At 53.9% G+C, this 15906-nt stretch overlaps 1 protein-coding gene across 1 annotated transcript; it reads left to right on the forward strand.

The window, feature by feature from the left end:
* The first annotated feature begins 222 nt into the window (after positions 1 to 222).
* On the forward strand, positions 223 to 7665 carry RIT1 (Ras like without CAAX 1). Its single transcript, XM_059146142.1, has 6 exons — positions 223 to 431; positions 616 to 737; positions 815 to 871; positions 3190 to 3263; positions 3700 to 3891; positions 5067 to 7665. The coding sequence occupies exons 2-6, from the start codon at positions 635 to 637 to the stop codon at positions 5295 to 5297; spliced, it is 657 nt and encodes a 218-aa protein (XP_059002125.1). The 5' UTR covers positions 223 to 431; positions 616 to 634; the 3' UTR covers positions 5298 to 7665.
* The last annotated feature ends 8241 nt before the right edge of the window (positions 7666 to 15906 follow it).

Raw genomic sequence — 15906 nt, forward strand, 5'->3', positions numbered from 1 at the left:
TCACGCAATCCCAGTGAGAGCGCGTCCCCGCGTCCCCGGTCGAGACCGCCCCGCTTCCCCGCGCGCATGCGCACGCCCGCGAGCCGTGCTCCCGAGGGGGCGGGGCTCCAGGGGCGGGACCAGGCGCGCGTCACGCGATCCCGCCCCCCCGCGGTGGCGCCATCTTCCCCGGCCGCGGGCGGGGTCACAGGTCACCGGCGGATCCTCGCGTGGGGCGGGCGGGTGGGCGAGCCGGGGGTCCGCGCGGCGCGGGGGCGGGAGCGGGGGCGCGCGGAGGGCCCGGGGACCCCAGGGGCCGCCTCCCGGCCTCCGTGCCGGCGCCCTGGTCTGAGGAGGAGCCCGGAGTGGTTTCGCCGCTTTTGTTTTCCTTCTGGGAACTGCCGTCCCCGCGAGCGCTGTGCGGGGTCGCCGGCCCGACCTCCCGGGGCAAGGTGAGGGGCCGGCGGGTCGGGGGCCGCCGGGCCGGGCGCGCGCTGGGGAGGGGCCCGGGGCCGCCGTGGGTGCGTGCGGGGGGGGGCGCCGGGGCCCGGGGGGGCGCCGGGCGGGGCCGGGGGCGCGGGGCGGATCCGGGGCGCGGGGGCGGCCCGGGCGCAGCGCGTCCTTCTGCCCTCGCAGGTGCGCGTCCCGAGGGACCATGGAGCCGGGGCGCCCCGCGGGCAGCGGCTGCGGCAGCCCCGCCGGCCTCTCCCGGGAGTACAAGCTGGTGATGCTGGGCGCCGGCGGCGTGGGCAAGAGCGGTAGGTGCCGGCCCCGCGGGGGGGGCTGGAGCTGGCGCCGAGGCCGCCCCGTGTAACTGTGCTGTCTCGTCCCGAAGCCATGACCATGCAGTTCATCAGCCACCGCTTCCCCGAGGACCACGACCCCACCATCGGTAAGTCCGGGGCTGCGAGCCCCTGCGTGGGCCCGTCCGCGCGGCGGTGCGCGGGCCCGCGGGGCGCTTCTGCCCGGAGCGTCCCGGGGGGGCCCGTGCGACGTCCGCGGCCCGTGCGACGTCCGTGCGACGCCGCCTCTGCGGACCCTCCTCCCGCGCTGGGGTCGCGGCTGTCGCGGGCCCGGGCTGTCCGGCGCGCGGCGGGGCGGCGTGGGCCGCCGCGGGGCCGCCTGCGCTCCCCGCGCCGAGGGTCCCCGGCCGCAGGACTATGAGTCAGCGGTTGGAGCGCCCACAGAAGGAAGCAGAAGAACAAGTCCGGCCGGCCGGCGCCGACCCGCGGCCCCCGACCCGCTGCCCCCGACCCGCGGCCCCCGACCCGCGGCCGCGCTGCCCCCGGAGCTCGCGCTCACTGCTCGGGCCGGCGCGTCCCTCCGGAGCGGGGTCTGCGCGGCGCGGGCGGCACGGGGCGCTCCGCGGCTGGCGCGCCCCTCCCCGACCCCCTGCCCTGTGCTGCGGGTTTTCTACGCAGACTCAGGACAGCGCTGTCCCCGGCTGTACGGAAGCGGGATTGGTGCCGAGGGTGCGCTCCCGGGATGAGAAGGGAAGCGCACGAGCGGGGAGCCGGCGGGGCCTTGCAGCGCCGGACGCGGGACCCGGGGCCGGTTCTCCGGGGCGGGTTTCCACTGGCCCCGGCCGCTGCGGCTCTGCGGTCCGCGGGGCCCGCGACGTGCTGCGTGGGACGTGCGCGTTGGGGTCCCCGCTAGGTCGGGAGCTCTAGAAAGAGACGCAGATTAGGACTTCAGATGATTTACTTCCAGCCCCACAGAGGTTTTCCCTTTTCTTTAAAGCAAAACTCCGTGTTCTCTGAAAGAGCGAACTGTCTTACGCAGTCGATGTCCCCTGCAGCCGGCCGCCCTTCCGCCACTGGTGCCCGATTCAACAGAGAACACTTCGGTGTCTTGAGTCCCGTTCGCCGCCGGCACTGGAGCGGGCCGGCGCTCGGTGCTGCGCAAGGACGCACTGGCTGGTGTCCGGGGGTCTTACCACTTAGGGTCTTTTCTTCAGGGCGCTTCGTTGCCGACTGGCTGCTAATCCTGAGAAGGAAAACTGCATCGTAGCCAGTACTCGTGCGAGTGCGTGTGCGTGGCACTAGTGTGTGCGTGGTTCTACTGTGTGCGTGGTTCTAGTGTGTGCGTGGTGCTGTGCACAGGAAGCTGTGCTCATGTCGCTGCACGTGCTACGCGCTTACGTTTCCTTTCCGATTTCTGCTTATTTATTTTAATGCTGATCGCAACCCATTAAATTCCCAATTCACTAATCCTAATGGCTCCCGACCCGCAGTTTGAGAAACGCTGCTTTAGTGGACTCTTGATCTTCGAGGAACAGTCATGAGCAGGGGCTCAAGAAAAAATCATCGACGTGCACTGGGGCGTAAACTATGATTACTTGAGTGATGGAAATATTCAGTGGGCTTTTTCTTTTTTAAAATGTCCTTGTTTTTTCCAAGGTTATTATAATAATACTCGTAAAGAAATTTCTTTTTAGGTGTGCCTGGGTGGCTCAGTGGCTTAAGCCTCTGTTTTTGGCTCAGGTCATGATCTCAGGGACCTGGGATCATCATGGACCCTGCCCAGCCGGGAGCCTGCTGTTCCCTCTCCCACTCCCCCTGCTGTGTTCCCTCTCTCGCTGTCTTTCTTTCTTTTTTTTTTTTTTTTTAAAGATTTTATTTATTTACTTGACAGAGAGAAATCACAAGTAGATGGAGAGGCAGGCAGAGAGAGAGAGAGGGAAGCAGGCTCCCTGCTGAGCAGAGAGCCCGATGCGGGACTCAATCCCAGGACCCTGAGATCATGACCCGAGCCGAAGGCAGAGGCTTAACCCACTGAGCCACCCAGGCGCCCACTCGCTGTCTTTCTCTTTGTCAGATAATAAAATCTTTAAAGAAAAGAATTTGTTTTTAACTTAGAATTGTAAATTTAAATTATGAGTGAGTAAACTTATGTTGTCACTTAGGTGAAAAATACAAAACCCCTCCGTTGAAGACCCAGGGTACATATCTCAATGGATTGAGTGTGATTCCTGAGAAAACCTGGGCATTCAAAGTACTTGTGTGTAACCTACTTCTCTATAAGATGAATTTTAAAATAAGGTTGCAGGGTGCCAGGCTGGCTCAGTGGATAGAGCATTTGACTCTTGATTTTGGGGTCCTGAGTTTAAGCCCCATGTTGGGCTTAGAGACTACTCAAAAAAAGAAAAAATAAAAGATTGGATATTCCTATGTTCATGGGTTTATAGTACACCTTTCTTCCCTCCTGTAGAAGATGCTTATAAAATCCGAATTCGTATTGATGATGAGCCTGCCAACTTGGACATTTTGGATACAGCTGGACAGGTATTACATCTCCGAATGCTGTGTGTAAAGGTGTTTTCATTTGAGGGCGCCTGGGTGGCTCAGTGGGTTAAGCGTCTGCCTTTGGCTCAGGTTATGATCTTAGGGTCCTGGGATCGAGCCCCGCTTCGGGCTTTCTGCTTGGCAGGAAGCCTGCTTCTCCCTCTCCCACTCCCCCTGCTTGTGCTCCCTTTCTCTCTGTGTCTCTATCTGTCAAATAAAGAAATCTCTAAAAAAAGAAAAAGGTGTTTTCACTCTACGGGGGGTGGGGGAGGCTTACGTAGAGAAGATCACCAGTGCATCTCTCTTAATTTTTCATGCCCTCTGACTCAGGATAGCAGGTAATTGGTACATGTCTTTTCTTTGCTCTGAAACACTAGCTAACCTGTGTGCAGCTCTAGTTTTTTTTCATTACATTAATGACCCTGTTCTCCTGCAGGCAGAGTTCACAGCCATGCGGGATCAGTATATGCGGGCAGGAGAAGGGTTCATCATCTGTTACTCCATCACCGATCGTCGAAGTTTTCATGAGGTTCGGGAGTTTAAGCAGCTTATCTACAGAGTTCGACGCACTGATGATACCCCTGTGGTCCTGGTAGGAAACAAGTCTGACCTAAAGCAGCTAAGACAGGTGAGGCGAGAGCAGAAATGTGTCTGGTCTCAGATTTCACTGTATATAGATTCCTTTGCTTTAAAATAAAAATGTGAAATTAACTTCTAACCTTAAAAATTTTTCTAAGTCTACTTATTTGCAATTAACTTGGATAAAATCTGGATGTTAGAAATCCGTTTACAGGAGAAAATCCACAGGAAGGTAATCAGACAACAAATGGAGTTCATATTACATAAAGGCTCATGGAACGTTCAGTTCCTAAAACCTCAGAAAGTGATTGGTTGGTGAATCCGTGTTGTGGCATGATGATTGTGGATGTGCTCCCTGATGGCGGGCACCCTGGAGGGGAGAGTAAGAGAAATCGTAGAGGATTCTAGAGGAAGCCAGACTGTTCAGATTGGCAGCAGTGTTTAGAATCTGGCTGTTTGGTGTAGAGTTGAGGGAATGGTGGACAGCCATATCGGGACCAGTGGTGGTCCTGCTACTGGTAGAAGCTGTGGAGTGGGTACAGACTTTTTGGAAGTAGTTTGACAATAGATAAGTTCACAGTGCTGCTCAATTAATGCCTGTTGGGAAAATCTCTCTAGGAATTCATATATAAAACATTCATTGCTGGGCTGCTTTTGGTAGCAAAAGTCAGAAAAAGGGTTCAGACTTAGGAGAAATGGTATATCCCTAATTGAATATATCGACTTTGGATTTCTTTTAGAGTTTAAGAAAATTAAAAATTACATACTTCCTATCTGTAACTACTTCCTGTTCCAAAAAGTTATGTTTTATTTTATAATTTTTTAAAGATTTTACTTATTTATTTGACAGACAGCGAGAGAGGGAGCACAAGCAGGGGGAGTTGGGGAGGGAGAAGCAGACTTCCCGATGAACAGGAGCCTGGTGCGGAACTCGATCCCAGGAACCTGGGATCATGACCTGAGCCGAAGGGAGACGCTTAATGACTGAGTCACTCGGGGTGCTCCAAAAAAGTTATCCTTAAAATGGATCAGAAATAGAATCACTTTTAGGGAGAGGAGAAGGAAGCTGGATTCCGCCTCCCACCTGAGCTCTGCTCGGACACCTCCGGAGTTGAGGAGCTCTCTTTGTGTTCAGATAGCCCCTTCACTTTTCACTTTTCGGGGCAGTTGTGATTATTTTCTCTGGTTTCCACTGTACATTTTCCCATGTTTACTTTTTTAAAGGTCACCAAGGAAGAAGGATTGGCTCTAGCCCGAGAATTCAGCTGTCCCTTTTTTGAGACGTCCGCTGCGTACCGCTACTACATCGATGATGTATTTCATGCCCTCGTCCGGGAGATACGCAGGAAAGAAAAGGAGGCAGTGCTGGCCATGGAGAAAAAATCTAAACCCAAAGCCAGTGTATGGAAGCGGCTGAAATCACCCTTCCGGAAGAAGAAGGACTCCGTGACTTGAAGGGAAGATGCGCACGCTCACCTGTGAACCGCAGGGTTTACTCCGCGCGACCCCGTGGCCTGCAGGAGTGAGCTTGGTGCTCGCTCCTTCTCCTGTCATGACCGTTCCTCTAAATGTAACTGACGAAGGGGGTCTGCCCAGTGGGAGTTTCCAGCGACGTGGTGTTTAGAATACTGTCTTTTAGCTAATTCTGATTTATTAACCCAGCAGAGCACTGTCTATTTGTAAATTGTCACATTAGAATTTGATCTACCAACGTTTCGGGTTTTGTTCCTGATATTAGTTAGTGTCGATGTTTCCGCCCTGGGGGAGTCTCTACACTGTGTGTGCGGCGAAGCGCACACGAGGCGTTTTTGCCGTGGGCTACTCTGTGTCTGTTTCAGCTTGGGCTCCCAGACCTTTCCAGGGAAGGGCCTTGCTTCTCCTCACCGGTGCTTCCCGGACACACAGCGAAAACCACAGAGACCAGGTTCAGGGTGTCGCTGTGGAACTGCTTCCTGTTGCAGATGAGGGGCTGAAGAGATCAGGGACACCAGGCTGCAGAGAGGGGCGGGCGGGACTCCTCTAGGGAGAGGTGGTGGCGGGACCATGTTCGCAGTACAAGCCTGGCTGTCCCAGGGAGTGCAGGTTCCACCCAAACGCACGGAGGTGAGGACAAGCAGAAGCGAGTGGAACCTGTGAAGATTTCTTCTGTGAAGTTACTTTGTTCTTCCTTTCAGAATTTAGCCCTTCCTTAGTGTCCGAGGCGTCGGCTTTGGGAACCATTGCTGGATCACTGAACTCTCACACCCTTGGTTGGGGCAGCCATGGCCTCGGGCAGGCGGATTGGCTCCCCCAGAGAGGTGCACACCGGTCTGTGACCTGAGTGCCTCCCAGCGCTTCCCTGTACTCTCCTGCTGAGGAGGCCTTACAGAACGATTTCTCGGTCCTTCGTCGACCAACTTCATTGTCCGTAGGGAAGCGACATCAGGAGTTAGAGTAAAGCCATGTACGTGCCTCAGCACAGACCATCACTAGACTCCATGCTCGGAGAAGCCTGGGGCGTCTCTGTGCTGAGAGCCAGGTGTGAAGCTCTCGAATTCCTGTGTGTGGAGTTTCTCACTGCAGATTTCTGAACAGGGACCTTGGGGAGTTCACCGCACAGTGTCTGAGCCTTGACAAAACTTACCCTCAGAGAATGCCCCCTTGATGGTTGTGCGTGGCTGGGAAACTAGTGTCCTGGGAAGGAACAACTGTGTGGGTGGTGAGTTCTGTCTGTAGAATCAGGATTCTTTCGCTGTCTGGACTTAGCGGCGTGTGGGGGCGACGTGCAGACTGGACATTAAGTGTCCCGGACAAGTTTGTGACCATCTTAACCCTGAAGAATGTGGCCGTGGCCTCTCAGCACACACCTTGGCTCACTGCTTTCCATTGCACAGGGGCGCGGAAGGACAGGGTCATCGTGGTTTTTTCCTCCTATTCAAGGTGATGTCTGTTCCAGGTTTAAAGAGAGGTGGTGGTTGCAACTTTTTTAGCAAGGTCATGGTCCTTTTTGAAACCAGATCAATCGTGTTTTATGGTAGTCGGGCCATCTAGTCGTGAGACCCAGGATTTGAACCTATGCAGGACAGAAATCTGATAGGAACCCCAGCACTTTAGAGATGTGTGACAGTAGAAAAGAAATGCAGTGCAATTTTATTTTAACAGTATTTCACCACATTTAAGTTAGCTTAAAGCCTTTTACTCATAATGTCTGAACTTCTCATTACTAATGACCGAGGGAATTGTAATTGGCATCCGGCAAGAACTGGACAGCTGTATGGTCGTTGAGGGCATTCAGGGCAGCAGAGAACATTGCCGGAAAGATCTATAAGACAGGAGGGAATTTGTACTGTGTATGAGAAAAGAACAAATTTGTGTTTTTAAGAGTCAGGGTCCTATATTTGAATGGTCATTGGATTAAAAGCCCTTTAGTATTGAGAATTCTGTTAATGGTGCTAAATAGTTTGAGGGGGGAAGATGTGTGTAGGTAACAGTTGTCTTCTTAGTGACCATAGTGTGTTTAACTTACAAGCTCTGAAGTGTCAGGTTTATCTGGTTGAGGGCATTAAGATCAATTACTGCCTGGACCGTAGGAGAGAGAAACGTTCAGGGACACATTTGAAAACTGGGACTGTCGGTGCCTGTGCCTGATTGTTAAGTCAGAAAATTTAGATGCTCATTTCTAGAACGAATGGTTAGATTTCAGGAGGGGACATGGTTAACTTGATCTTTTAGCAGGAGTTGGTCTACTGTGATGTTTGGGGGCGGGAGGAGGAAGAGCCGTCTTTCCCTTCTGCGCGTGTACGTGAAGACCGCTGATGTGACGCAATACAGAACTTTCAAACAACTTGTTGGGCTTCTCCTTTACTTACCTGTGTGTGGGTGGAAATGCTTGGAATCAGTGCACAGAGGTCATCTTAAGAAAACTGAATGCCATGAGATTTTATGTTCTGGAAAATACGGATTCAAAAACGCGAGCGCCCACCACGTGCAGAACACCTGCGTCGAGTGCGAGGGTGTGTGCCAGGGGGCGCCCCTCGTTCAGACAGAGGCTCTGCGTCCCGGGCGGGCGGGCAGGCTGCAGGGAGGTGGTGCCGCGGCCCAGCTGCTGGAGTCCCGTGAGAGCGTGAGCGGGGTCCCACCGCTCCGGGGCTGGACTCCGGTTCCGCACCGCAGGCTCCGTTCCCTCTCCTGGCTCCGGCAGCCCGGACGCTTGGGGGGCCCTGGAGTTTGGCCAGGCAGAGGGAACTGCCACGGCCCGGGTGGGTGCGGGGCGGGAGGGGGCTGGGCCGCTGCCTGAGCAGGCCTGCTGAGACCCCAGCGTGCGCCGAGAAGTGGGGAGACAGGAAACATGTCGGAGATGACATGTTTGCCACCTGATGGAGCTGTTTGAAGCGCGGAAAGTGAATGTGAGACTTCGTGTCGCTGCTCAATGTGCAGGTCAGCGCTTCTGTCTCAGCTACCGAGATGGGCACCGGCGTTTGGGAAGGGGACTTCAGGTGGACATGAAAGTGATGTGTTTGCGTGTCGTCGTTCCCCATGTGGGGCAGGTCAGCAGCGACCCGCGGGTCCGCCCCTGAATCGGGTGGTGGAGGGCGGCGTTCCCTGGCCTCAGCCCGTTGGGGAGGTACGGATTCCATCAGTGTCCACGGCCGCCGCTGTGCGCCAGCGGGGCTGGGCCTCGGACGCGTGGACAGTGTCCCTGCCCTAGAGCTTTGACAGACTCGGCATAAACAGCTGGAGGTTGACGTGTCAGAGGACCTGCTTCCGACCGGGGACGCTACAGGACTTCAGAGAAGGGAGGACCCTGGAGGGCTGGGTCCGGCGGGCGATGAGCACTAACGGGAGAGCAGGCAGGTCAAGGAAACACCGAATTTAACCCACACCGAATAATAGAGAAGTTCCACGTGAGCTGGTTTCTGAAGTTTCTCCTCACTTCCAGTGTTCATTGCTTATTTTCTTAAAGAAAAATTACATGAATTTAGGAAACCCCTGACAATCGGTAGCATTGCTAGGAGTCCGTGTCACCTGGATGAGCACTTGGCTTCAGAAGACGCTTTGGTACTGAAAACGGATTTGCAGCCCTCTCGGGGTGATTCTGCTTCAACTTGAAGTTTGTAACCGGGTACCTGGGGACCTCAGTGGATTGAGCGTCCGATCCTTGGTCTGGGCTCGGGTCATGATCTCGGGTATGGACGGGGTCCCCGTTGGGCACTGTGCTCAGCAGGGAGTCTGCTTCGGATTCCCGCCCTCGGCTGCGGCTTCGCTGCTCAAGCACACCGCACTCTCTAAGCTAGAATACAATCTTTATTTTATTATTATTCTTTTTAATAATTTTTTAAAAAGACTTTATTTATGTGACAGAGATCACAGGTAGGCAGAGAAACAAGCAGAGAGAGAGGAGGAAGCAGGTTCTCACTCAGCAGAGAACCCGATGCAGGGCTTGATCCCAGGACCCTGGAATCATGACCTGAGCCGAAGGCAGAGGCTTTAACCCGGGGAGCCACCCAGGTGCCCCTAGAATACAGTCTTTAAAGGATGTGCTCGAACTGTGTTCCTGAGTTTGTCCGCTCGGAACAACTGAAACTGGAACTGAAACTTGGGGCCTAGCCTCACAGGGAAGTAGTAGGAGGCCCGAGTTCTCTCATGAAGGTCCACCCTGACCTCACCTACCTCTGACTGCTTTTGCTGCCCAAGTTAATTTTGTCTTTCTCTTCTTCCCGCTAAGAACTGTGTTAAGTAATTAGGTACAGCGTGAATTAGAATAACTGAGAAAATAGGGTATTTGTATTTTACTCAGTCTTGGACAGGTTTTTCTCCGTGGAAGCTGGAAGCAGAGTGTTGTTGTTCTTCCTTGGTTTGCCAGTTCCCCGGGGTGCGGTGCTAAGCCCTTCCCGTGTGCCCGGGTTGTACCCGCATTGTGGAGAGAGCGAGGGCCACCTCAGCTCCCGTCTGCAGAAAGCACCTTGTTCTTCGACAAGCAGAGTGGGCTTGCTGCTTGTCTGCTGCATAGGACCAAGCATGGTCTGGAAAGCAGGATGGATTTTAGATTTTAGGAAGATGCAGCTGGACAGCATAGGTGAGTCAGGCTGTGCTTGGAGCCTTGCAGACCTGTTTCCCATCACCATCCAGATGGTTGGAGCTGCGCCGGGACTAGCTTCTTTAGGCTGACCTGAGTCCGGATGGAACCAAAGACTCCCGGCACGTGGTTTCTGCTCCCAGGGGTGTACGATGGATCGGGAGGCAGGGCGGTTCATATGCAGCAAAAACCGTGTTACATCGACTAATTAAAATATAGAAGGATTTGGATTAAGTTAGTAGGTAGAATTAGGCCGTGAAGATTCTCTGTAAGCGGAGATGCGTGACTTGGAACCACAGAGCAGTCGAGCATCCTGTGCAGGACTGGAGAGTGGGAGAGTCAGGATGGTCCTGGGGTACGCAGGATGAGCACGGAGAAGCCCGCTGTGCCTCAGAGCACGCCGCAGGACACCCACGGGGCCCGGCTGGGAGCTCGGGAAGCCCTGAGAGCTGGTCTGGAGTGTGCACGGCTCCCGAGGGCCTGTCTGCTCTCGGGATCAGAAACGGCCGAGAGCGGTTCTGGGCTTTTTCCTGCCTTATCCTCTGGAGATTCTGATGGGATGGATTCTGATAGGATCCAGGAATCTAACCGAATCCCAGCGGATCGTGATGGCAGCCGTGCTGCCTTGAGTGAGCCAGATGCTGAGAGCCCTGCACGGCTTCAGAGGGCCGTGTGGAGCGGTGACAGGGGGCGGTCACCGGTGCGGAAACAGTAGAGGCTCTGCCGGAGCGGCATGTGGCGGCACTGAGGGTAAGCGTGAGGAAGGTGCAGGTCGAAACCAGGGCTGTGCTGGGGTACAAGCAAGAAAAACAAGCTACCTTGTTAGGAAGGAGACCCCGGATGCACAAAGGGCTGCTACGTCTTAAATGTTTGGGGGGCGCTGGGATTTCTTTTCTTTTGTTTTTTTTTTAAAGATTTTATTTATTCATTTGACAGAGATCACAAGCAGGCTGAGAGGCAGAGAGAGAGAGAGAGAGAAGCAGGCTCCCCACTGAGCAGAGAGCCCAGTGTGGGGCTTGATCCCAGGACCCTGGGATCATGACCTGAGCTGAAGGCAGAGGCTTAATCCACTGAGCCACCCGGGCGCCTTTTTCTTTTTTTAAGGATTTTATTTATTTGATAGAGATCACAAGTAGCAGAGAGATGGGGAAGCAGGCTCCTTGCCCAGCAGAGAGCCTGATGCGGGGCTTGATTTCTGGACCCTGAGATCACAATCTGAGCCAAAGGCAGAGGCTTAACCCGCTGAGCCACCCAGGCGCCCCAGATGCTGAAATTTCTAATCGACTTTTAAACACGAGTTAGCATCAAGATGGAATTACTGAAATATTTTAGCTTTGTCTATCGTTGTTGCTTAAAAACTCAGCACATGCGATCTACCATTAAGTCACCCAGTTTTTTTAACAAAAGCTGCTGGGGCGGGGACGTGTCATTTCCTGCCCTTCCCAGAGCTGGTTATTGCTAATTTTACTGCAGTTTGTTCTGAGCCAGGAGAAACCCTCTGGCTTCATAACTCCCGCCGGCCGTCAGATGCTTTCCCCAGTTTCCTTACACACCAGTACTCGACAGGAAGGTGAGTTCACACACGTGCTCAGGTAGGTGTACTCCAGAACAAAGTCTCTGCGGGCCAGGAGGGCGCACGGGCACCTCCAGGTTAGTCTCACCCAAACCCTGTGGCCACTGTCGGTGTCATATCCCCAGACAGCCTCGAGCTTCTGTGGCCTGGTGCAGCTCAGACACACCCACCACGGCCGACACCCAACAACTAACAAAAACAAGATTCCACTCAACCCCAGACTTCTTTGGAAACTCCGACTCAGTAATAAGTAGGAAGAGGCACAGATGTTTTGTGTTTGCCTTAGATCTGCTTCCTAGGCAGTTTTTGTCCCTTGGCTGTCTTCCTTCATTCCGCAAACCTTTATTGTGTGCCTGCTGGATGCCAGGCGTCTGTCGGACGGCGGGAATTCAGCCGTGTGAATAACTACAAGAGTGCAGGTCTTGGCTCTGTTCTGTTCTGCAGGGACCTCTGGTTTTTTGTTTGAGTAGGCTCCACACCCAACGTGGGGACTTGAACTACAACCCTGAGATCAAGAGCTGCGTGCCTACTAAGCCAGCCAGGTGCCCTAGTCACCTCTGCTTCTGAGGTGCACAGTCTGATGTCGGATGTGCGGGCTGAGTGCTGGAGAACAGGGCTGGGAGTAAGAGGACGTGTAGGGGTTCCGCTCCTTGGTGAACAGTGTCAGCTTGGAGACATGCTAGACAGGAGACTGGTTTGCTGTGAGCGAATGTCAGTCGTGAAAATGGCCAGTTTTGGGAGCCTGTAACTCTTAATCTCAGGGTTTTGAGTTCCAGCCCTGCGTCGTGTAGAGAGATGACTTAAATGAACTTAAAAAAAAAAAAAGTTCTCAGCTTTCTGAAAAATTATGCTCTATCGCTAAACTGATTTGCTCTTGAATCATTTGTTGTTGTTTTTTTTTTTAAATATTTTTATTTATTTATTTGAGAGACAGTGAGAGAGAGCATGAGAGGCGAGAAGGTCAGAGAGAAGCAGACTCCCCATGGAGCTGGGAGCCCGATGCGGGACTCGATCCCAGGACTCCGGGACCATGACCTGAGCCAAAGGCGGTTGCTTAACCCACTGAGCCGCCCAGGTGCCTGAATCATTTGTTTTTTAAGATTTTGTCTAGGGGGCGCCTGGGCGGCTCAGTGGGTTAAGCCTCTGCCTTCGGCTCTGGTCATGATCTCGGGGTCCTGGGATTGAGCCCTGCATCGGGCTCTCTGCTCGGCAGGGAGCCTGCTTCCCTCTCTCTCTCTGTCTGCTTCTGATCTGTCTGTCAAAATAATAAATACAATCTTTAAAAAAAAAAAAAAAAAAAAGATTTTATCTGGGATGCGCGGGTGGCTCGTTAGGTGTCTGCCTTCGGCTCAGGTCATGATCCCAGGATCCTGGGATGGAGCCCCGCATCAGGCTGCCTGCTGGGTGGGAAGCCTGCTTCTCCCTCTCCCACTCCCCCTGCTTGTGTTCCCTCTTTCGCTGTCTGTCTCTCTCTGCCAAATAAATAAACCTTAAAAAAAACAAAGATTTTATTTATTGGACACCTGACAGGTGAGCCCCCCAGGCGCCCTGCTCTCGAACCATTTGAAGAGGACCCAAGTGCAAGGCTGTTTGTCTTGTCAAACCACAAGGTGCGGGAGGTGCATGAGGGCCGCGGCTCTTCTCTGAGAGTCTGTGACAGAAGACCAAGTGCTGAAGGAGGGGAATGTGTGGTCCCCGCTTGCTGCCCGCCCAGCACCCATTCCTCCTTCCACAGGAAGTGACATTTCCTTCAAGAAGCCCCGAGTTTCCCACCGCCAGGTCCAGGGCAGTCCGAGCGACACTCACATCCTCCTTGCCTGATGGGCTCCGCAGTGACCACGTGGCCACTCCAAAATGGGAGAGAGCAGAGGAGAGACCCGCTAGAGGCGTCTGGGGGATGCCCTCGGGGGGCGGCCCTGGGCAATCTCTTCTTTTGCTCTGGGAGTCGTCCTACAAACGCCACCAAGCCGTCAGGGTTAAGCGGACACTGCGTGTCAGTGTGGGCCCCCAGGAAGCGCCCGGGGCCCTTGCGGGATTAGTGGCCTTTTGCCAGAGTTGCCTGAAAGCTGGCCGCACCCGTGGACTTGCATTTGGGTAAACTGGTGTGTGTTCCTGGCGTTTAAACCAATTCAAATTGGATTTCCTGTTAACCATAGACAAAAGCATCCTGAGTGCCAAGATACTCTCATTATTGTTGTGTGACTGTATTGTTTTTTTTCGGATTTGCCACCTAGGGAAAAAGCAGCGTGCAGACTGACCTGCGCGCCACGTCCGCGACGTCTACGAGCTCGCAGATGCCAAGACTTGCTGGGGGCGGTGAGGTTTGCCCCGAGATGGGCGTGCTTTCTGGCTTCTGTGAACTTACCTTATTTTACACGTTTTCTACAGGATCAGGCAGTGTGATGCAGCGGGGAACAAACGCATAGGAAGTAAGACTAGGAGACAGAAGGTTGGGAAGGTTCTGGAATCACAACTAATTTTTTTTCCTTTTCTCTATTTTCCAATTTTGTATAATATTTTTATTATATTACTTTGTCATTTAAAAGTTTTTTAATTCTTTCACTGAAACTTTAAAAGAGTAGGGGCTTCCTTTCCTGCTCCCAGAAGGGAACCACATACACGCAGGGAGAGTGATTTCCATAGGACAGAAGGCAGGAAAAGTCACGGTTCCAGGCTTCAGGAGTGCAGGGGTCCTCCGAGCACCCCGGGACGTGCCCCTGCAGGGTGTGTGAGCCCCGAGCACATCTGTCTGTGGTTGCGTATTTACTGGAGGGAGGGTCTGCTTTGCGCCGCAGGGCCGGTGTGCCCCCAACCCTGGCGTCCCGTCCGCACTCGACGACAGAGCTTTGTCAGGAGTGAAGGAGAGAACAGAATCAGCCCTCCTGGCATTGCTGCAGAGGATAAATATTTCCAATTACATGGACAGGCTAACGAGCTCTGAAGCCATTGGGTCTCTCCTGCTGGTGATGGTCTTAGGAATGACAGTTTGAGAGGAAAACAGAAGGACTAGAGAAAGAACTCTTAAGTCTGGAGCCTAGAATCTGCATTTTTCTTCCTCCAATAATCCACACCCAGTGTGGGGCTTGAACTCACGACCCTGAGACCAAGAGTCGCAGCCTCCCCTGACTGAGCAGGTCAGGTGCCCCAGGGATCTGGATTTTCAGGGGTCGGGGGTGGGGATCACACTGGGAAATGTGCCCTGAATCATCCCGTTGGAATCTGAGTGCGACTTGGCCCCCGCCACCCAGCCCCCAAGAACACCATGCGGGCGCGCCTGCGGGTTCAGTGTGAGTCAGTCTTTATTTTGCACTGGCGTGTGCGCTAGCAAACTGCACGTACAAGAGGGCGTTACATACCGCAGTGTAGCATTACAGCGTTAGGAAGTTTCACACGATTCACGTTGGAGTTTCCGGTTTTTTCTTTTGACACATTTGAGTTTTTTTTTTTTTCTTTTTTTTTTTTTACAAGAGAAGACACAAGGTGAAGAAAGACGACCACGTGGGAGGGCACTGTCACTATCGCGGCCACAAGAAGAGCCCTGTCTGTGCCCGTCCCGAGCAAGCCACTCCTGTCCCACGAGCCGGTTCTCTCTGCTCCCGTGCTCGAGCCCGTTCCTGGTCACGGACATCGTGGCTGTGCTCCACTGGAAGAACTGAAAGGAGTAACTCATAAAGGGACTTTTGCTATTAAGAGAAACTCTTGTCTTCCCAAAGGAGCCAAGATACCAGCAGAGAAGGCCCGGCTCTTGGGAAATCTGAAGTGACCGTTCCCTAACCTGTTCCTGACCACGAGTGCCTTGTGCAAAAGCTCGTGTGCGACTCTCTTGTCTTTCAACTGACTCTTGCGAGGTGGCCTGGCTTCTCGGCCGGATCAGCCAGTTATGGGCCCGGGCGTGTGAAAGCCAAAGGCAGCTGAGAGACTTTGGGACAGCAAAGCCGAGGGCGTGATGGATCAGGCGTGAGGTAGGAGGGAGGAGCCCTGTGCTGTCTGCCCGTTCCCAGTTCCCACCCTGTCACCTGGCCTCCGCTGCTCCACAGCCCAGGGGGTGGGGGATGGGGGTGGGGGGAGGGTCGGGGGAGGCGGCCTTCCCAGACCTCCGGCCGCGGGAGGAGCTGCCCTGGCACAGGCAGCAGGGCAAAGACCAGACTATCTCCACCTGTTTGCTCTGCAGTGTTTCTGGGAAGGAAACAAAAGCGGGTTGCTCAGCGCTTTCTGATCTTCAGACATTAAGGCGATGAAGAGGAAGCATTTAAGATTTTTTCCTAACGGGGCTTCAGAGGGCTCCTGTCAGATTTATACTCAACTATCTCAAAATGCATTTTTAGAAAACAAAAATTATTTTCTTCTACGTATGATACAGTATTTACATTCGATGGAGAATAGGTTAGAGATCGGTGGGGTGGACACGGATGGGGTCGCGCGTCAGATGAAGGGTG

Source organism: Mustela lutreola, chromosome 14, assembly GCF_030435805.1.
Source record: "Mustela lutreola isolate mMusLut2 chromosome 14, mMusLut2.pri, whole genome shotgun sequence".
Classification (NCBI taxonomy): Eukaryota; Metazoa; Chordata; class Mammalia; order Carnivora; family Mustelidae; genus Mustela; species Mustela lutreola.

Excerpts from the sequence above, each read along its gene's own strand:
- RIT1 (XM_059146142.1), top strand. The coding sequence starts at position 635 with ATGGAGCCGGGGCGCCCCGCGGGCAGCGGCTGCGGCAGCCCCGCCGGC. Across the intron at positions 3,264-3,699 it reads TTTTGGATACAGCTGGACAG|GCAGAGTTCACAGCCATGCG; the intron begins GTATTACATCTC and ends GTTCTCCTGCAG. Across the intron at positions 3,892-5,066 it reads ACCTAAAGCAGCTAAGACAG|GTCACCAAGGAAGAAGGATT; the intron begins GTGAGGCGAGAG and ends ACTTTTTTAAAG.